The sequence below is a fragment of the Dermacentor variabilis genome, unplaced genomic scaffold, assembly GCF_050947875.1.
Source record: "Dermacentor variabilis isolate Ectoservices unplaced genomic scaffold, ASM5094787v1 scaffold_12, whole genome shotgun sequence".
Taxonomy (NCBI): Eukaryota; Metazoa; Arthropoda; class Arachnida; order Ixodida; family Ixodidae; genus Dermacentor; species Dermacentor variabilis.
Genome location: NW_027460280.1, coordinates 51,862,266 through 51,885,145, shown reverse-complemented (window position 1 = coordinate 51,885,145; position 22,880 = coordinate 51,862,266). Strand labels below are relative to the sequence as shown.

The 22,880-nt window shown below is 41.3% G+C and overlaps 1 protein-coding gene across 2 annotated transcripts in view; it reads right to left on the bottom strand.

Moving 5' to 3' along the window:
* Positions 1–22,880, bottom strand: part of htt (huntingtin) — a 184,187-nt gene that overhangs the window by 57,485 nt on the left and 103,822 nt on the right. For both annotated transcript variants that reach the window (XM_075677006.1, XM_075677007.1), the window contains 5 exons: positions 22,272–22,408; positions 16,319–16,435; positions 13,460–13,582; positions 7,660–7,883; positions 1,061–1,203 (listed from right to left, as the gene is read on the bottom strand). In XM_075677006.1, coding sequence (XP_075533121.1) covers positions 1,061–1,203; positions 7,660–7,883; positions 13,460–13,582; positions 16,319–16,435; positions 22,272–22,408 — 744 coding nt within the window. The remainder of the gene's footprint in view (positions 1–1,060; positions 1,204–7,659; positions 7,884–13,459; positions 13,583–16,318; positions 16,436–22,271; positions 22,409–22,880) is intronic.

Below are 22,880 nucleotides of genomic sequence, written 5' to 3'. Positions count from 1 at the left end.
TGGTGGTTTCCAGAGACCAAGCTCAGCAAAAGAGTGTCAGAATGTGTGAACAGCAAATGAGAGTACAAGAAGTCATCTTAATTTTTACAACAGTAATGGGAATGCCTTTTTATTTGAAATCATGATTAACTGCCACAGCAAAGTTGCCTTGTAATATAATGTCAGCAGCACTTGTGCAAGACTTCCTTTTAAGCACCCAAATAATAATAAATTAAAAAAAAATAAACAGAGAGAAATCTAACATAGTACTTGTATGCAAAAGTTCAGTAATTCAAGCCGAATAAAGAGAGAGCATTCACTTAGCATACGATCAAAAGGCAAGGGCAAGACTTTGTGTTACATAGTTACGACACACGTGCCGTGTCTTACTGTATACGACAGCACGCCGTTCGAAGGTTGGAACATGAATCTTTATTGCTTCCGTCTCGGAGCGTATATATACGAAACAGAGAGGGGGAAAGGGAGAACAAGGGAAGGATATCAAACGATAAACGCGCGTGCCGTCAGCGCTTGCAAGGCAGTCTGATTGCGGCTGACGTCACTTTACAACACTTTGCATGCAAATCGACAGTACTATCTTACACAGAGAGAGAGAGAGAGAGAGAGAGAGAGAGAGAGAGAGAGAGAGAGAGAGAGAGAGAGAGAGAGAGAGAGTACTACAAAGGACAGTACGCCAGAAGAGCAAGGCTTGTTATATCCTGTTAATTTATTTCAATGTCAAACTTTCAACAGCTGTGCCATTTTTCTTGGTTCTTTCCCTTTCCGCAAGTTCTTTAACTAGCGCGAGCTTCCAGCTAACCTGCCCTTTCTGCCTTGTAAGGCATTACTCCGTTGGAAATTTAATACAAGCCAATCAAATATTTGCTATGGTGCATAACCTTTCTTTAAAATGGAGTAGTGCCACAACCATAAAACCTGAATTCACATTGCTTACAAGAATGCAGTCCATTTTCCATAGACTTGGTTACATACTGCAAATGCTGCAATACTAATTGCTCAAGTACATGAGTTAGTCTTTTGCACAACAGATTATCTAGCATGAGTTATGAAGAAGTCTTACCAGACTGGAACATGTGCGTAAGGTAAAGCAACAGACTGGACATCTGTTGAAAGGGGAAAACTGTGTCCGTGCCTGTGGGTGGAGACTGAAGCAGAATTTTGCAAAGATGCTTGCCATAGACATTGACAACTTGAATCAGGTACCTAGAATAAACGGGAAGCAAATTTAGAAATAATACAAGCAACTCTCGATTCTTTTCAATGCCACATTTAACTGGCAAAGTACCACCAATAACGTACATTGCTAGACCAATGAAGTCAAGGGTAAGCCTAAACTCATCTTGCTAGAAATGATCAGTACGCAGGTCATGAACGCAGGCACCAATTGTAACCTGAAGGATTTTTTCGCTTACATATGACAGTCATGTTCACAGCTTGTTAACAATGATGATCAGCCTGGTTTGTTAACCTCTAGCGCACAAGTGAAAAATGCTTTAATTTCTTAGCAGCTGTCATTGGTCAAGATCTGATTTTATTTCTGCAACAATGCAAACCAATATTTTACTAGGGCACTGTAACTAATCTCCAACTAAACCAATGATATTTGTGTAAATTTAAAGGGCCCCTCCTCAGGACACATAGCAAATTTTGGTTATACACTGGAAGTTGTTATGTGCCCTCTAGGGAGCGTTCTACCACAATAATTTTTCAAAATGGTCTAAATAATAGCTGAGATAGAAATATTTCAGTGCCGTGAACCTATGATTTCAGGAGGCGAGCGTCACCATCAACATAAGACTCTTTCCACTTGCCCGCGTCTAGCCTTCACAAGCAAAATTCCTTCCCTGCATTCTACTATACCAGAGCTGGAAGATCGCGTGACGCATACGTCATGAGCCCCACCCTTTTTTTTTTCTCTTACTTTTTTTGCTGTGCAATGTACTTCCGCTGACAGTCTCTCGCGCGAGCTGTTGCATTTGTCTCATTTTGTGCAGCACACGATCTTGCACGCTATGCACGAGAGCACCTGACTAGTGTCGGCCTCAGTGCTACAAGAACACTGAGGCCGACACAAGCGGATCAGAGAGCATGATCGCGCAATGGAACTTGGTAGAAAATGACATAGTTTTGCTCTCTGTGCGCGCGACTGCACAACATGGGAATAAGCAGACGAAACGTAAGTTTCTGTCTTGCTATGGTACGAAGCAAAACAAAGACATGCAGACATTCGATTTGTAGGTTTTCTTATTTCTCTAAACTTTAGTTCGTTTATTGAAGCAAGAGATCAAACAAATAGCATATTTACTCGATTGTAACGTGCCTTCGATTCTAACAAGCACCCGTTTTCCGTGAAAAAATAAAATAAGATAAAACCCTCGATTGTAATGTGCACCCGTTTGCAGTGACCAAAAAAAAAAGTATTTTACAGTTCCACACAACTCATTCTTTCATGCAGAAATACAATTCTCTCTCATTTGGAAAAACAAAGATTTCCTCCCAACACACTGTAGTTGCGATTAATAAAAAATGTCGCAGTTTCACCGGAAAGGCAAAGCATTGATTGTGATAGCAAATAAGTAGGCAGCTATATGAAAAGTAAGGGTAGTAGTTTTATCAGCTGCATAAACTTTTAAACATTCGCTTCCTAACTAAATTAACAAGCATGATGTCAGGCATGCACAAGCAACCATGAACATGTCTCACTCAATGACGGCGGAAACTTTTTATGAGAATGCTGGAGTGAGAAGGTGCAGTAGCAGAAGCGAGCGAATTGACCTTTGTGGGGCTTCTCGCTTCAATGGGTGGATGTCTGATTTTCCCTTTATTAATTACTTCTTTCCACCTTGCGGGTTTCCGCAGAACTACTACGTCAAACACTTGCCTTTGCTTCGTGTGTTGTCGACAAATTCGACTTCGCCCTGCCATCTGCTAACCGCCTGGTTATCTCAGATGGTAGAGCGGCTGCCCCGGAAAGGCGGTGGTCCCGGGTTCGAGTCCCGGACCAGGACGAATTTTTCTTCAACTCTGAGGCTTTTTTTTTGAGGAACCCGTATAGGTTTCCTTTGTAGCAATTGCTACGAACGGGTGGATGTCTGATTTTCCCTTTATTAATGCGAACTAAGCAACGAGAACACAGCGCAGTACCCCTAGATGCGTAGACTGTCTCCATATTGCAGATTGCTTTCAAGATAGGGGTCACGCGGCCGTGCTTATGTAGCAGCCATTGGAGTAGAACGCCTCTCCTGTTTGCACCAGTCCCGCACATAAGTTTCGGAAACTCCAAATGCCCGTGATGCGGCCCGATTTCTGCCCGTCTCTGCACACATGATCACTTTACTTTAATTGCGGCATCGTGATGAACGCTTGGCGTGTATTCGCAGTAGGCACTTCCATGCTGATAGAGCAAATGCAGAAAATGGGAAGATGGACGGTGCACTAACCTAAGCATACGTACTACAGCACATGGAGGAAGCCACGGCAGCTAGGCTGGAAGCGCGTATAAGGCGGCCATTTTGAAATGCCGATGGCGACATGGTAACATAGATTTAGGGTTGTACTCGATTATAATGAGCACGCGATTTTTGTACCCATTTTATCAAGAAGAAAAGTGTGTTATATGCGAGTAAATATGGCAAAGGCAGTTGCCTTAAGAAACTTTCAAAGTCCCGTGCCACTGCGAATGACATCAGAGCACTGACATGTACGTAGGCACACTTGTGCTATATATGTTGACTTTCCAGCTGAGAGCAGGCATGTAATACTTAGTAGACACCATTGTTAGTGTGCATTGTATGCACTGTGCTTGTGAGCTCAAAATGGCCAAACCTGGGGCCGTATTCTGTAACGGTTCACTTTGGAACCGGTTCGCTCTTATGAACGCCGTTGGTCAGCATTTCATTGTCATGATATCATCCCTTGTGGGCGTGACAACAAATTTTGTTATCGCCACACAGGCTGTCAATCATCTGGAAAGGAACCAGTCGTCTGCTAGTCTGCTAGGAGAGGAACCATGGAGAAGTGGTTCGCTTGAGGGTTGCATGCGGTCGTGAGCATATCAAGGGTTGCTAGGGCAACTGTGGCTGTCCGCTAGTCTCGCGCTGGCCGGCGCGACGAGAGGGGAGCAAATAGTGGCTTCTTTGGTTGTGTTGCTGGAGAGCATTGGCCAAAGACAACGGCACAATGAGAGGCAACAGCGTGACGCATTCAACATGAGGGAAGAAGAGTTCCCAAGAGATCTTAGGCCCCCCAGAAACAGAATGTGATGGATTTGCGATGAACTAGAATATCACGGACCACAAGGTTTAGTAGCTTTCACATTGCAACGTAAACGTTCTGCGCGCTACGTCTTTTTTTTTTTTTTGCTACGGGTTGTTTTCAGCAGTGCGTCTGGAATGTAGAAGCTATTGGGTTGTTGCTACCGTCAGTCAGTCGCATCATTACTGCCATCACTAGGGCCATTAAAAGAAAAAGGGGTGCAAGATTTCTCACCACGCTGCAGGAGAAAGCTGCAGTCAAGAACACTTCCTTGACTGCGGCAAGATTCTGGAAGTTGTGGTATGTGTGGACGGAACTCTCACTGCAATCATGCACCTTAAGAAACTCTGCCACGGCTAAACGAAATCCTATTAGAGCCACGACCTACACGCAAAGAACTACGTTGATTGCTTAATGTATGGTGCACCACCTAGCGACAAAAAATCAATAAAACAACGCAGATAACATTAAACCACTAGCTGTCCGCGTCGGAAGCTCAGTTATTACTGGAAATTAAATGTGCATGTGTCGTATACAAACAAATATTTTTTTTTACCAAACTAACAACACACTTCAATTACTATTTCGTCCCCAAAGTACAAACAAAAATGATGATGTGACCTTACGGCAGAACGCCGCTCGTTCATTGGTCTCCCTGATGCCGCCATGTTCCACTCTTTCTCCGAGTGTCGTCACCTTGATGTAATAGCCAGACTGAACTGGTTCCAAAGCGAACTGTTACAGAATACGGCCCCTGGTGAGGGGCCCTTTAAGGGGTGTCACGGGTTCCGGGAATAACATTTTTGTTGTTTAATCTAGACACCTGAAAATTTCAGCAAACATTCAAGCTTGTGTGCTGACTGCAAATGTGCAATTAACTTTTTGCTACATCAATCCTACAGAAAGTTTAAAGAAAAATTTAGTAATAAATTTGGGAGGCGAGTTGCAAAAGTTGTACTGCAGCCTGAGAGCTAAAATTAAGCCGGTATGTTTTTGAATGATTAAAGAGTGTAAATTGGAATTGTAATGTTTGAATCTATATTTTAAACGAAGTTTTGAAATTCTTAAACTGCGACATTGCATGTGTGAATTGTTGTTGGAGATTTGTACAAGGTTTCAAAATGTGACATGTCCTAAAACACTATATCACAGTGGTTCTGCACTTTAAGACTCTCTAGCATTCAGTAAAAAAAAAATGAGGAGAATTGAATGAGTAGGAGAGAGACAGTGTATATTTAAAAAAATATATATATTTTTTAGAAAGATGCAAAAAACTAATGAGAGTGCAAAAATATAAATTTAAAACTATAGAACCAGGTACACTTCTGCTGAAGCAGCACTGAAGGATCCTTTTTGACAAGAAAGCAAGCTGGAAATATGCTTTTTCCAATGAGACCAGTATGCCCTGGCTATGATAAGTGGTTTTGGAATTGTGAATGACAGAAAACGGGTCATTTTCATGCAGTGCTTTCATGGCAAAACTTAGTATTTAGAAGTATGAATACTTTTTTTCTCTTTTCTTTCCCCCTTCAATGACAGGCAATTTTGTGCCAGCCTTTGCCAGCAGATACACCATAATATGTAGATAAAAAATAACAAAAATGAAAAATATACTTATTTATTTGTCTCCAAGACCCATGTCCCCCCTTAATGCGAAATTGTTTTAGCTGTTTTAGTGCTTTGTGTGTATTACGTGAGATGTAGAACAGATTGTTCTGTGACATAACTTGGCATAATACAGCATTCTAGCTGAGAACGAGGCTCAAGAAGAGTATAAGATGTATGTTTACCACATATACAACAAACACGCTGACAATAATTGCTCTCACATTTAGCTTGTACCTAATATAACTTGAATTTGCCAACAGCAACATACAGTAATATCAATATAGTTGCAAGTGAAGCAGTTGTGTTGGCTTATATGGAATTCAACTGATTTCTGTTGCACTACAATGGTCAAACTTCTTTGAATTTGAGAAACTTTCAGTTAGAAATAGAATGAGAAAATAGATACTCTGATTGCAACTTTAGAATTCAGGGAAGCCCCTTTTACAATAGCATGTACTGCTTGCTCTTCATCTTTAACAAAAACATTTTCCATATAGTTGTCAAAGGCATGAAGAGGGCATGCCAGAATACCAACTAGCAACATTGGTACATAGGAGACAGTGCAAATGCATGCCCACACAGCATGTGGGGGACTATGCAGATAGACAAGGGGAGAGGTTATCCGCATGTCACTAATATAGAACCTCCTTGTGAACCCACTGTGAGTAGTAACATAGCTGCCCCAACAATAATATGCCGAACCAAATGTTTTCTCCACTTCTCCATGGCCACAGTAATAAACTTTGAACCTTGAAAAATACTTCGTTGGCCTTGAGATTAATGCCAACACTCCGCCCGACAGAGGAGCAGAGATGGCAATAGAATGAGTAAAGATGTTTGGCTGGCACATGCATACAAATTCCCTTCAAGATGTGCTTGCTACAGCACTCTTATCTTGTAACTAAACTACAGACTGCTAAGAAGCTACTTTGCCCTCACTTCTTCAGCTGCTGTGAGTAGCCAGCTAACTCAACTTGTAGCTAGGGCTGTGAAAATGTTCAAAACTTTCAAATGGCGAATTGAATAGTGCCCTATTTTATTTGGTCTTTGAATCGGATAGTCACTATTCACAAATATTACAAATATTTTTAATTCTGGGGTCATACGTGCCAAAACCACGATTTTATAATGAGGAATGCCGTAGTGGAGGACTCCAGATTAATTCTGACCACTAGGGGATCTTTAACGGGCCCTCAATGAACAGGACACAAGTGTTTTTGCATTCACCGTCACCAAAATGTGGCCACGGCGGCCAAGATTTGATCCCGCGACCTTGTGCTTAGCAGTGCAACACCACAGCTGCTAAGCCACTGCGGCTGATATTAACAATATTTTTCTAATAACTTTTGAATACTTCAAGTTGCCAACTGTGCAATAAATTCCATCCTGGCAGCCATGGTATACATAAAACATGGGAAGATATGTAGGAAGGCATGCAATATGTCACTCAGGGAGCCAGGCTTTCCTGGCTAAACCACTATCATTCACACGCAACGATGAGTCCTGTATATACGAATAAACTGCTTGCTTGCTCCTTATGCTCCATCTTAGTTTTTAATAAACAAAGCTTCATAACATGTAATGTAATAACAGAAACTTGCTCTTGTTGTGAATATACTAGGTAGGATGTGAAGATTGATGGTGAGAACGGCTGTTCCTCATTCGAAAACTATTTGAAAAGTATTCAATTTGATTTGCTTCTGGCACTCTTCGAATCGTATCCTATTTGGTCTAGAAAATTACTATTTGCACACTACCTGCTTGTGGCTATCCACTATACAAAAAAGGTCCACCCACCTTGCTACAGCCTTTTCCATGTTGTCACCCAAAGAGTCAATGTCTAGTGGGTCAAAGAGAGCCTCAGGTGCCAGAGCATGAGGGACTCGCAAGGGCAGCAGAAGGTCAGCCAGCCGGGAGAGTACCACCTCCTCCTTCGTGTAGGCCAGCAGTACACGCAGGCTCATCAGCACTAGACACATCCAACGCTCAGCCCGAAAGCCAGCCTGAGACTCGGCCCCCACCTGTGTCAAAGCATTTCCATACCACGAAAGCTCGCCAAGAGCCCAGCTACACACTCAATGCAATTCTGTGTTTGCCTTAGACACAATCATACATGTCTGTAGAGGCTGCTTCCCTAAGTATCAAGCACTAAATATTTTTAACATTGGTGTGCAAGTGTTTGTGTGTGTGTCTGCAGTGCCAGGGCTGTGTGATTGTTGTTTTGAGATTACAAATACAAATTAAGTGCTTCTGTATATAGATGAAAAACATTTGGTTAGAGAAATTGCACATCATTTTCTGCAAACATATGGTTATGACCAAATACTACACAATTTTACTACAACTAGTGCTCGGCTTCCTTAGGAAAGAAGACCATCTATGAATACAGCCCATTAGAGTTATGGAGCAGAAAAAAAAGAAGAAAAGAAAAAACCACCTCAATTCCACCCTGTAAAAGTAGATGTACAGCGAAGTTGTTGCCAATGTCAGGCAAGCCCAACCGACGTTACATGACGTTACACAAGCACCACCAACACAAGTGATGTATGTCACACGCGCATGCATGTGTGCAGAAGTGCAGCATGCATCCTCATTCTTCTAGGCCCTAAATGAATAAAATACCTAAAAGTAAGCTGCATCAGAAAAATGCGCACAGTACGACTTACACACAAGCTGCAGACATGATAGCTTCGGACTGTTAGTTTAATATACAAGAAAACATAAATCTGTTACGCGGAAACTGAAAGACAAAAAACATTTTCAGATGCCATTTCAGCTGCTGTTTGAGGCCTGTCTGAGTGGCCGCAGGTACCGTTAGTACAGCACACATCCTCATTCTAATAGGGTGCGTTGTTGAACTAATTGAATTTCTCAAAGGGTGCCAGAAAATTCATAAAGTGCGACTTACACACAACCTGCAGGCACGATAGCATCAGATTGCGATTCAAATAGACAAGAAAACATTATTTCGTTACGCAGAAACTCAAACACAAAACCGTCCAGCTGCCATTTTTTTTTGTGTGAGCACCGTACACGCGCAAAGGAAAAATCCCGACTAACTAGAGCCTAACAGCTTTGCAGTAAAAACTGTTATGGAGCTATTTGTTTTGTAACAGAAACATTATTTGCAACAGTGCTGATGCATTGCAAAAGTAATTCCTTATTACATCATACACTTTTCCACAAATTTTACTGTCAGCACTGAAGGCTCAAGGTTGACAGTTGTATTTGCAATGGTAGTGCCAAAACGGACACGCTTATGTGAAAACAAAAATAAATCAGCATACATTGGAGAGTTTTAGATTAGGGGACAAAAGCCGCACCCCAACATTGGGGGCACAAACTCCATTGTGGGCTCTTTGCACTGTTTTGTGCCCACTTTGGTTTCTTTTGTTTGCCCAGCAGGTAGTGTCCCCCAATGCTTGGGTGCAGCTTGTGTCCCCTATTCTAAAATGCTCTATTGTGCTGCTGCATGAGGTGGCTGATATGTGCACAGCACATTGCCAAGTGCAGAAAACAGTGCATGCTGTCCAATCTATAAATGCCCACCATTCAAAAACAGGAATTCAACAACAAATTTGCTTTAATCTAGGATTATTCGTAATCCACAAATGTTAAATATACTCAAGTTCATCAAGCAGCAAAAATCAGGTGAAAATTAAATTTAACAGCAAATGCTTCTTGCAAACAAATTTTTATTCGAAAGGTTGAAGAGATGCAATAGCATACATAAGTGCAATAGGCAGAAATTAAACATATGTGGACACAGCGAAGCGCTTATAAATATAATTGTTGCAAAGTGGCACAAATGGCACAGTTGAATTGTCACTGACGTAAATCTTTACCAGACACTTTTGATGATTGCCGTTATGTCTACCTTTAGTGAGAACTACTTTCTATTCAAGAATTGCCTTTTCAAGTTATATATACATACTAGGGGTGTGCAAATACTCAAATATCACCAAATCTAATCAAATAGTGAACCTTCAAACAATTTGATTTGCAAATCAAATATCTACCATTCGATTTTTTGATATATTTGCTGTAGAGATCCCCCGCAGTGCCGCAATTTGTGCAGCGGAGCCCCTTGTGCTCGGTGCCACTCGAGTGAGTGTTTTGCTTCGTTTCCAGCGCAAAAGGAGAGCTCAACATGCCATGGATGGGCTGCCCCAGCTGACGCGGTAGTGAACTTTGTCACTTTGAGCGCTCCCTGAAGTTGGCCCGATGCAGGGATCGTACCCCCCCGCCCGTCGCAATCCTCAGAATGGCGCTGTGTCGGCTGGATACTACTCTGTCCGTTCAAGGTTTGTGCGGGTTGATGGAACCAATCGAAATGATAACACGACACGTCCAGAGGGAATGGCAAGAAAAGCAGTGCATATTTCGTAAAGTGCGAAAGCGTGTATGAAGATGAGCTGATTAGCCATTGATAGGCACGTAGGTCATGTTGGATACGCGGCGACGAACTTCAAGCTGCTTCAACAGCCGTCAATCTAACTTGCATGCCTCATCTTGGGACCGATCACTGATGAGCCACCCGCATGAACATATTACCGGCAAGCATCTCGTGACAGCTCGTGGTCAGTTACCACATCGGCCAGCGGTGAATTTTCGTCATGACCACTGTATAGGCCATTACAGTATACCTATAGACCTTTTCATTGAGCGAGGAGGATAGGGTGCGCAGCAAGCCTTTCCTCCTCTCTGGCTTGGGTGATCCGGCACGGCGCGGCTTGAAAGTATTGCTGTCGCGTGCTGCGGAACGATTTCAGAATGTTTTAGATCGTACTTTGTGAAATTTACGCCATGTCCATTTATATAAGGTCGTCAGGGAAGCCTTTCGGTGCATCGGTAACTACAGTAGGCGGAAATATGTTTTGGGGGCACAAAAATGTGATGTGCATAATCAGCTGCGGTGTACGCGCATTATCAGTCACGCTGTGTGTACACTTTGTGAACTATTTTGCTTATATTGGTTTTAATTCAACAACAAAAAAAAAAGAACGGTGTCTCCGTATTACCAGCATTAAATGGTAAATCAGCTCACTGTCTGATCGCTTGGCGTAGGGAGTAAAACATAAAACATAAGAGTGCATGCTCGTGCACGGCCAACCTAAGGCAACCACGAAACATCTAAGCGGCAGGCGCTATCAAATATTTGTGATGCAACGGCATCGTTCTCGCGCATTTCAAGTCTAGTAGGCTTGAAATTACTATATGTCTACGCTAGTCTTCCTGCATGAGGCCGATGGCGCTGCTCAACACAGCGATCACTGCGGTTGGTGAACCAGCATGATACATATATAAGCTGTATGCTTCGGCATTGCCTTTTTGGCCTGTATACAGCCATATTACATGAGAGGGATCGCATAAAAAGAATGCAATGGCTATTTTTGAGGACAAAATTTCCGTAATACGTGTGAGTGCGTCGTAGAGAACGTAACAAACACAACCGGAAAAAAAAAGAAATTCGGTTACCATCCTCTTTCTTGAAGAAGCAAGAGAAAACGGGCTAACACCGCAATATGACCTCACATAGTCATTGCCGCACAATGTTTATTATTATAAACGCTGATATATATAACGATATAGCTGCTGATGTCGTATGCTTGGACCATGCGCTACATAGAACAAAGATATCTGTAATCCAGCACCTACCACTGCTTAGGATGCTTGCGCAGTTCGTAAACAGTCGCTTTGCTGGACAAGCTTAATTCAGACTGTAAGGTATGCTGCTATTACTAGCCAAAACTATCTTATTTATGGGTGGAAACCTCATCCATTGAACCAAGTAGTCCCGCAACGTAACCTGCGGCAAACAGTTTGAACGCTTGTCAAAGTATAACAGCACAGCTCCTAACGTAGCAGAATGGTACCCACGCTGTTACGATTGTCGCGCATGTTTAATTTCTCCTACACTGCAGCTTAGAACTAGAGGATAATACTGCAATAAGGTTACATTAGTGGATGGAACATTCAGAAATACACAATTGATCTCCGAGGTTGATCGTAAGCTCAAATATATGTGTGCACACATTGCGCTGCGTGCTCCGTCCGCCTCAATGCCAGCAGAAAGTCCGGCCATACCGACTTAAACCACTTCAGTACGTCTCACAGAACCGTTTAGTGCATAGAAGACGCACGTCATGCTAAGCCGACCGCGCGAAGACAAATACCAGAAACTATCGGCGAATGTATACCTGCCATGCAAAACGGAGTGCTCGCCCAGGCCAGCATGCCAACTGCCTATAGATGGCACCACTGCAGAGCAATATGGTGGCGCCCATAAAAAAAACGGTGTATACAGTACGACCTATACAGTATAGGACACTGTATAAGCCATTAGGCCTAATCGGCATTGCTTCATCGCGCACCGGTGACTAAAGTTGGGGTTTGGTGCCAAGTTGATGCGATCTATTCACAGCAGTTGTGCAACACTGAGAAGCTGACAAACCGCCTTGCAAATGAAAGCAAGTGCTTGAGATTGCAATAAAGTTGTTCATGGCTGCATCTTTTAAACACGCCATACGGTGGCCTCTCGTTCTCAATGCCATTTGTAGATGCACATCGGCCTCTTTTTGCAACCTGTCACAAGACTAGCTTTCGATTTACACAGCGGGTGCGATCGTGTGATGGCTGGTTGCATGCATCTGTGAGGATGGCGGATGAAAAAGGGGGGGGGGGGGGGGTAATAGCGAGTATTTCGCAAACTTGCTGTGACCCTCCATTTTTCAGAATCTTTTACAGGTGGCAAATCACACCGAACCTGACAATGAAACGGCGTGGAGAGCACTGGCTACATGCGGAGCGGTGACTGAGCAATGTGATGTGCAGTCCTTTCGTCTGTCGCACAGATTGGCCTTACAATAACCCACCTTCCATAGAGTTAGGATAGCCTTTCTGTATTTAGGAGAAAAACTGGAAAGCAAAACTTTCTATGCAACCAATAAAAAGATTGCCACAAAACACAGGTCCGCTATTAAAGTGCAAACCTTACTGGTATTCAGTACAAGAGAATGTACATTAATTCACTGGTTTCAGAGGGAATAAAGCACTTGATTCTATTCAACAGAAGTTCTATTGATAAAAAAATGTTTTCCAGATCTTCATATAGCAGAACTGAGCTGTAATCAATGCTGACAAACTAATTTGGTATTCCCTTTAATAAGAGTAGACCATACTGTATATTTCAGTTACTGATAGTTTGCTTTATTCGTGTTGTGTTGTGCTAGGAGACACCCGAGCATGTGCAGCACCATATTTTCTTTCCCAAAATTTGTAAGCATTAAATTTTGCAAAAAAATGCTTATGTTTTATATCATATACAGCTTTTTTTTTTCTTTCTTCAATTCAATGTTCAATTTGAAATCTGCTATTCAGTATTCGCACACCTATAATACATACATATTTACAATGCTATATGAATTTTGACAGCTTAAAGCTACACTTTGTCACAAACTCTGTACAACCACTAATTTGGCATCCTCTAAATGCTGGTGGATATACTAACTCACTTTAGCTATGCCACTGAAAAAAAAAAAAAATATTAAAGCAAAAACAGACAGAAATTTGTTGACGATGGATGAATGCTACTCACTGGATCTGTGGGGCAAACAAAGAGAGCTTTGAGCAAAATGTCAACGGGCCGGAATACACTTGGTGACACAGCATCAAACAGCCTCTGCAAGACACTGAGTGAATGCCTGGTATCTAAGTGGACCTGAAAATGACAAACAGTTATGGCATACAGGTTACAAAAGCATATGGCACTAATTGCTTCTTTTTTCTCTTTTTTTTGGCACAAGCATTACTGACACTCCGGCTGTCTGTGCACAGCACTGTGCTTATCCCGAGGATCTGAACATGCAAGCCACAGTAAAATCCATTTCAGATGAGCTTAGATAAGGACAATGGAATTTGTTGGAGACCATTCTTTTATTTTGACCATTTCAATATTAGACTATGTGCACTTCTGTTACACTGAATATGCAATATCTAATAATACAAAATAGATTTTAATGGTTCCTTCATTTTCATCTTAAAGGAAGTGCATTGCAAAGAACTGTATTAATTTTTAATTATACAAGACAAAAAACAAATAAGTATTTCCCACATTTACCAGCAGGTCAGCAATGTATTTTGTGAGTGTGTTCAAACAATTCTGACTTGTTTTTATGTTTAAGAAGTAATCGGTCGCTTATTTATTAGAAAATTAGAACAGTTCTTTACACTAAATCACTACATCCCTACATTTACCACTACATCACTGGATGTATGTAGTGTAAAATATAAAACTGCCACATGACTAGAGTGCCAAAAGCACTAAATGTCAGACTATGTACAAGCAAAAATTATAGGTTGTCATGTAGGCTTCCGCCGCAAAAACAAAAACATAGCTTGTATTACCCACTTTGTTTCTTCATTACTTGCAAAACTTTTTGTTGTCTCACTTCTGATAATTTACAATATATCGTTTACCAGACAGAGAACAGTAACAAGACTTTAATCATCAATTGTTGCAAAATATTTAGTTACTTTCTAATACTGGAATATACCAAATACAGGGTAGGGTGTCTACCAAGTTGACATTTTCAAATTCCTCGAGTTTTGCAGGTTTTCCCAGAGTGACACAGAACTTTATTTTAAGTCAAGACAGGCTGACACCACGTTGCCATAGGTTGTCACTCTCAAGTAAGCATTAAAAAATTTTTTTATAAATAAGAAAACAGCTTCATCCAGTTTGAATAGTAAGGAGCAGTGTTTATTTTATTCAAATAGAAGGTAAGGGATAGTAAAACGCACAACAAGTAAAATAGCTTCAAAAAAGAAAAACGATAAAGGCCATTGTAAATCGAGTCAAAGATTTTCAGATACAATAAAAAGAAATACATACAGAAGCAAATATTTTTGAAAATGAGCTATTTATATCAAGTGATAGCAAGATCATTGGTATTAGGGCCGAACTTTGTCAGAAGTGAGATTTTCTCAGCAGTTGGAAAGTCAACCTCAACTGTCCTCACATACTCTTAGCCCACGCACAATGCCTTCATATTGTGTTTTACTGCTTTCATGAGTTTATTTTGGTTTGCATGAGGGTCACCTGCATCTTTCTGTAACCCAACACTTTGCTTTTTGAGCTCAAGCTCCTTCAAAGAAGAGGCGGCACAGTCCCTTTCTCCATCATTCCTCAATGCAACGGTCATTTCTGTTATTGTCCTCATTCCGCCGCGCGTTCACCGCCCAGACCATTTGAAGCATCCTCTTGGCCACTTGTACAGTCAACGTCCGATTTTTCATACTCCCTAGGGGCTATGAAAACGTCCGAAACATAAAATTGGGCAGTCCAAAAAAATAAATGTGTGTCTTTTACTGCCCTTAAGGGCTAAAATCCTTACAGGCCCATCCGAAAATGCTCTGAAATCCTGCCAGTAGACTTCTTAGGCATATTAGTGCTTGTACTGTGACAGCAGATGGTGGGTGCAAATGTGTATAATTAAGGAATACATACTGTGTACTGTATCAATTGACCCTTCCCACGCTTGTTAAGCTTCACCGCAATACTTCACGTACGCTTCACCGTGTAACATCACTGTGCCGAGGCAAAGCTGCTTTTGGAAACTGGCCCTATGCGACACGCCATGCTTTCTAAGTTTTGAAGCCAATCACGAGAATTACAGAGGCGGAGTCGGTGCCATCACTTACACCGGCAAATTATTTTAATGAAAAACACAGCACCGAACAGCAAAAAACTTAATAGTGAACGTCGAAGCAGCTAAGCCCAGCATTGCCGCAGTGGTGACTATGGCTGCCAGCGGATCTGCATGCGAGAGCGCTGGTTAGAGGCGGCGAGATAATCAAAACGGTGGTATTGGCTTTGATTATTGCCGCTTTGGACCTCCAGTCGCGGCAGAAAGTCCAGAAAATCGGACAGCGAAGGGTTCTTACGTCTGGAATTACAGACGTTCTTATACACTGACTCTATAAGGCATGTGGTGCTGCTGCGAAGCCGTTCACATAATTTGGGCATTTCACAAAATTCGGGCGTTTGGAAAATCAGTCGTTGACTCCTCCAGCTGACGACACGGCATCAAAGACAATATGTTACGATTCCTCTCTTTTACTCGAGCCAGCAGTAGGGCGACTTTCGTTCCCTTTAAATAAAATGACAGCTAATTTTCCCTGATTAAAGTCCAAATTCCCCCAGTGTTCCCTGTGTTTTTCCAGACTATTCAAAATCTCTGAGAATTCCCGGTTTTCCCAGTTGGTAGACATCCTGAAAATAGTTCCTTTTCGAATACGAATAGTGTGGAATATTCCATTCCCAATCTAAACTTCGAATGCTTTCCCACCCCTGCTATTTACAGAATTACTTGGGTTCGGGGCTAAGTCAAATCATTCAAATTTTTAGGTGGAAAGATACTTTTGCGCATGTTCAGGAAACAAAAGGGTGCAGCACCTGTGTGCGCGACATCAGTGGTAAGATGACGTCAATGAGCTGCCTAGAAAACTTCTTCCACCTGTCCTCTCCTTCCTGGTAGCTGTGGTGAACCACTGCCAAGAGGAGCTCCAATACCTACAGGGACCAGCAGTCAGAAAATCAGAAAAATCAGAAAGATGAATAAAATGTAGAGGATCCATCTCACTCCTCTTCTTTTTTAAACACAGAGCTCTGTGAAAGGTAATGTGTTGCAAACAACTGAATTTTATGTCTCCAAGGCTATTTACAACTTTCAGATCAAAACATGCACAATGAATTTATTTTTAAGGACTCAGAAAATCGATCTCAGTCATCACGGATATATATATATATATATATCGCACACGAAATGCGAAGGTTGTGGGTTCGGTTCCCACCTCCGGCAAGTTGTTTTTCATCCACTTTAATTTCCATTAATTTATTGTTTCTTTGCTTCATTTATTAAGCACAAGTAATTTCTCCTATGTACTCCTTGGTGTCAGTGTTTGTTGGCTTCTAATGATAAGACTATGTATATATATATATATATATATATATATATATATATATATATATATATATATAATGTATATGGGCATGTTCAGATAAGAATGGTAATCGAGGTCCCATGACCATTTTTTGTTTTCAATGAAATTTTTATATGTGGTGGGTAAATGTGCCCACACAAAGGAATTAACCTTAGTTTTGCAAGAAACTTCGTAGTTTTCTTGGAAGAAAATCGCATGTCACAAGAGGTGGAGAATGTCGTTTTTTCCACTTCGCAAAGTTGCAAGTTTGGAGCCTCACTGCAAGCACAATAAATTTTTTCCGCACAGAAGTTCTTTTTCGTTACCTCTTCGCAACTTGTACTATACGAACAAATAAAAAAACATTTTCTTGCTGTGTCAATCTTTAAAATAAAGAATCGCAAACTTCGCTTCCGGAGATATGCGGTGCAAAAAAGGCACTTTTCAGGGCAGCCTTAGGGCAAGATGCATAAGATCTCCACACTGAATCTTTTTCTTTATATTTTCCAGCTACTTTTACCCACTTTAGGCAAGTTTTGTAGCTCTACACTTGACAGATATTTTTCTATATGGACTCAAAATTGGCTGAAGTTCAAAAACGTCACAAAAGTGACAACTTTGACTTGGATTTAAAAAAAAAACGTCATCATCGAATTTCATTGAAATTTGCCTGAATAATCCTCAATACTTGATAATTTTAAGGTACCAAAAAGTGTTGCATTATATTGTTTTAAAGTACGAAAATGAATACAAAACTGAGTTCATGCTTTTGTTATCTAGAGTTGCCTCTTAGAAATAGTAACTGTCAGAAATTTGTTTTAGCACTCACTGAACTTGGTTAAATTTTATTTACCACAATATCCGAACCATCCTCAATGTTTGTAGAGCTTCTACTCGCTTGTTAGCGGCGTTCTTAATGAGTCAAAATGGGAATAAATTGGCTATTTCACCTGATGTCTCAAGAACTGGCTGGTGGCGGTCAAACGTTTTTCGTATTCTCTAATTTATCATACTAAGTTATGCTGGTATGTAATCGATTCTTTAAAAATATTAGATCATTTCTCGATGCTCAGAAAAATTTTGATATATAAAAATTAATATTAATGTGTTTCTGAAACTGACATTTCCGTACCTGCATCTGTTTAGCTCTGTGTTCACTGGTTCTACAGGGCACTGTCAGGAGACAGAACGTAGTCTTCTGAGAGGGACAATTTATCTGCAAGGTTTTTAATCAGCAGGAGTTTTAATCGGGACGCAATTTATAAATGGTATGCCGCTTTATGTGCAGATTGCAATTCATAAAATCGTAACAAGAAATAAACGGCAGCCGTTGACTTCGGTATGCGCACAGTATATTGTCCAGCCTGAAGCACAAACCAGATCACAGTCTCTTCCATTCCGAATCAGCGGTGGAGGCCACGTAGGATGCACTGCCTTCATTTGATTGAACGTACTTCCACATGTGGAAAATTTTCCAAAATGAAAATGCCATCTTGCGGACAGTGTTCACAATTCCTGAGGAAACATGACGCAGTAGGTTCCTGGCATACGCAGAGACTCTGCATATTATCGGGAGAAAGCAACCTTCCGGAGGCGTTCTGCAGTCCCACGAGGCACAATTGAAAGTTTGCACAGCACACGCAAACCCACACTTGCCACTGTGGCGAGCATGTCACCCACTTAGGACGTAAGGATATGAATTTTGTGAGGCCAACCTGGGAGGCAGGGTGAGCTTGCTTGTAGAGGCGGAATGCTTTTCGCAAGGACCGCGTCATGAAGCGTTTAGGTACCCATTCCTTCTCTCCCTGATTTTCGATTCTCACAACATCCTTTTTGTTCGGTGTCTGTCTAGAGCAATCGAGTTCATCCATGGTGTAATATTCAAAAACGGTGGTAATGTCTTCGTGTTGTAGCTTACATCTTGTATATCCCTCCTGTGTTGACCATACGCCTTCTTCATCAACCATCTTCTTCGATTTTTAGATAACGTACTTCGTTGCCTCTGGAATAACTTCCTGCACACATTTCATGGTTAGGTTGCGTGTTAGCAATGTCAGCAGCTGGCAATGCTCTTGAAAGGACGTACACCTATTGTAGGCAGCATGTAGGTTGTCTTCCCAGCTGCTGCATTGCGCACACTTTTCTTGTGACACAGGCGAAATCTCTGGGATATCATATGCTGCCTGTATCCCTGATCGGATTTTCGTCACCATAGCTCTTGCCACCTCTTCCTACTTTCGCTTTGCATAGGAAAGTCTGAGGCATTTTTTTAGAGCGCTCGGTGGCTTTAGGGGCGAGATTTCGGAGATAAGGCTGACACTGGAGTTTAAATTTTCTACGACTTCTTCCCCAGGGTGGAATTCTTCTAATGTTTCGGTTAACTCTGCCTGCATATTATCTATGTCTTCCTTGAACCGACGGTACCAATTCTGACAGATGAAGTCACTTTCTCGTACTCGGAGAGCTTCTTCGGGAAGTGGGACTTTTTTGAGAGCAGCGACACTCAGTGTCTTTACACTGCGAAAATTACGTCCTTTTTCAATTCTCTGTTTGTGCCTTTTTGAGTAGTCAGCACAAAACGTTCGCTGCAGAAATCTCTTCATGAATGCAAAAGCTCACCGCTTCCGAAAATTATCGTGGGACAGAAGAGCAGGTGACAGATGCCAGGCCCAGGGCTGCTCTTCCAAAAAAAAAAAAAAAAAAAAAGGAGATGGACAGATGGATGGATTTTTAACACAGGCTGCCCGCTGTCGACACTGATGCTGGTTCGGTCCGGTGCATGAGCTGACAGTGAGATACCAAGTATGCTTTTCGAGGACAGAGAAAGCACGTGAGTATAGAAAATGATCCCACCGTCTACCAGGCCTGCAAAACGACATACGAAACTCCAGATCCGAACAACATCCGCGCTCATCGGGGCTGTCTCGGTCGAAGGTAGAAGGCTGAGGCATAACTGCCAGGTGTTCGGTGCGTTGCGATGGAAAGATGATAGCGGCTAAAGCGTGGATGGCGGCACACATGGTGCTATGAAATTCAGGGTTGCGCTGGGCATTATATAGCCATAGGAGTGGCTGCCAAGCGCGGTTCATCCCTGGAGCGGCGGCAGCTTGTTAAAGGCATATTGAGAGTAGCGATGGGTGCATTAAATGTTTGCATAAACTACCACTAACCACACGTAACTCCAAAATAACGTGCTAAAATATGCTTACAGTAATTTAAGTCCCACTGTTAGAAGAGTATGAAAGCGAATAGGAGCTTTAGACCTTTGATTGTAAGAGAAAAAAACACTTACAAATTACACTTATGAACTCAGAAACTGTAGCGTTTAAAATTTACCCACAAGAAACCAATACTAAATCCAGCTTCTCACGATTGCGCATCCCAAGAGGGAATACTGAGCAGTTGTAGGGATCGAAATCATGAAGTCAGTTTTGTATTTATTTTTATCCTTTAAAACAATATAATGCAACACCTTTTTTGTGCCTTACAATTATCGAGTATTGAGGATTATTCAGGCAAATTTTAATGAAATTCGATGAGGTTTTTTTTAAAAATCCAAGTCAAAGTTGTCACTTTTATGACGTTTTTGAACTTCTGCCGATTTTGAGACCATATTGAATATATCTGTCAAGTGTAGAGCTACAAAACTTGCCTAAAGTGAGTAAAGGTAGCTGAAAAATATAAAGAAAAAGATTCAGTGTGGAGATCTTATGCATCTTGCCCTAAGGCTGCCCTGAAAAGTGCCTTTTTTTGCTCCGCATAGCTCTGGAAGCAAAGTTTGCGATTTTTTTTTAGAAGACTGACACAGCAAGAAAACGTTTTTATTTGTTCGTATAGTACAAGTTGCAAAGAGGTCATGAAAAAATACTTATGTGCGGAAAAAAATTATTGTGCATGCAGGGAGGCTCCAAACTTGCAACTTTGCGAAGTGAAAAAAAAACGACATTCTCCACCTCTTGTGACATACAATTTTTTTCCGAGAAAACTACGAAGTTTCTTGCAAAACTAAGGTTATTTCCTTTGTGTGGACACATTTACCCGCCACATATAAAAATTTAATTGAAAACAAAAAATGTTCATGGGACCTTGATTACCGTTCTTATCTGAACATGCCCATGTATATATATATATATATATATATATATATATATATATATATATATATATATATATATATATATATATATATATATATATATATATATATATATATATATGATCATCATCATCATCATCATCATCATCATCATCATCATCATCATCATCTCATCAGCCAGGTTACGCCCACTGCAGGGCAAAGGCCTCTCCCATACTTCTCCAACTATCCCGGTCATGTACTAATTGTGGCCATGTTGTCCCTGCAAACTTCTTAATCTCATCCGCCCACCTAACTTACTGCCGCCCCCTGCTACGCTTCCTTCCCTTGGAATCCAGTCTCCATAACCCTTAATGAACATCGGTTATCTTCCCTCCTCATTACATGTCCTGCCCATGCCCCCCATTTCCTTTTCTTGATTTCAACTAAGATGTCATTAACTCGCGTTTGTTCCTTCACCCAATCTGTTCTTTTCTTATCTTTTAACATTACACCTATCATGCTTCTTTCCATAGCTTGTTGCGTCATCCTCAATTTAAGTAGAACCCTTTTCGTAAGCCTCCAGGTTTCTGCCCCGTACGTGAGTACTGGTAAGACACAGCTGTTATACACTTTTCTCTTGATATATATATTTTCCCTCTCTCTCTCTCTCAATATATATATACGAAAAATCAACAGCAGTCGAACAAGGGATGTCCCTGGAGCAAATGTTTTGACTCGTTTTTCAACTGTCTTCTTACTTCCTTTATTGGAAAAACTAGACCAACGAGATCAACAGTGCCTGCTTACACGTGTAGATTTTTTTTTGTTTTTGTAACCCCTACTTCTTGGTAAAACTAGCAACACTACCCTTCCCCTCCTAATTTCACTTGCTAACACAACCCTCCCTGCACCTTTGAGCACTTTGACTTCACTCACCCTACTCTACATACTTCTCCACCAATGAAGGTGGGGGAAAGTGAGCAACGCATGCATAAAAATGCTGCTAAGGAAAGCAGTTGCAGCCTTGGCAAAGACAAGTCCCCTTGTTGGAACATTGGCTTAAGTGACATTCCTTGTTTGACCTGCTGGCCACTTCATGCCATCATCTTTCTATGAACTTGTCTTGTTTATACGAAAAACAGTGGCAGAGTTGAAACACCACAGCTAACAAAATGCACCTTACTCTTGCCCAGAAAATTTTAAAGCCCAGTTCACATTAGTCAAGACATCCTACATGTGGGCTCCAAGCAATATTAAATATGTAACATCAGAAAAACAATCCTTCCATCCCTTGACAGATGAGCACTACAGACACTACGAATCCAATGTAACACATATGACCACTCACCTCAGGGTACTGAATAAGCCGCAGCAAAACAGAAACAACGACTTCTCGCTGGGTCTCCAGCTCCTTGCGTGAATCTGTCCTATTTGCACTAGGTAGCAAGAACAGGTCCTCCACAATAGCCTGTAATGCTGGAATTACTGAAAACAGAGGGCCAAGGATTATTCAGTGAACACTATGCAACTCCACGCAGTCTTTTGTGGAGTAAAGAAAGCAATGTGTGGGAAGTTATACCAACAACACCATCATATGACAGAACAGATGTTACTGAATGTGTTGACGGCATATACTGGAAGTGGCAAAGAGAAAAGACCAGCTGTGCATACTTATACTTAGGAGTGTGCAAATATTCAAAACGTTTGAATATTATATTTTAATAGTAGTATTCGATTCGAACAATATACATTCGAAAATGTTCGAATATTCAGTTGGATATGCATATTCGAATCCAATTAAAATAAAAAAAAATTAACATAATATTGCCCCAATATTCTAGAAACAAGTGCTAAGAACCGTGTTTGCTCCCACACAGCCAGCGATATATTTGATTGGATTCGAATATGCGTATCCAACTGAATATTCGAACATTTTCTAATGTATATCGGAGACAAG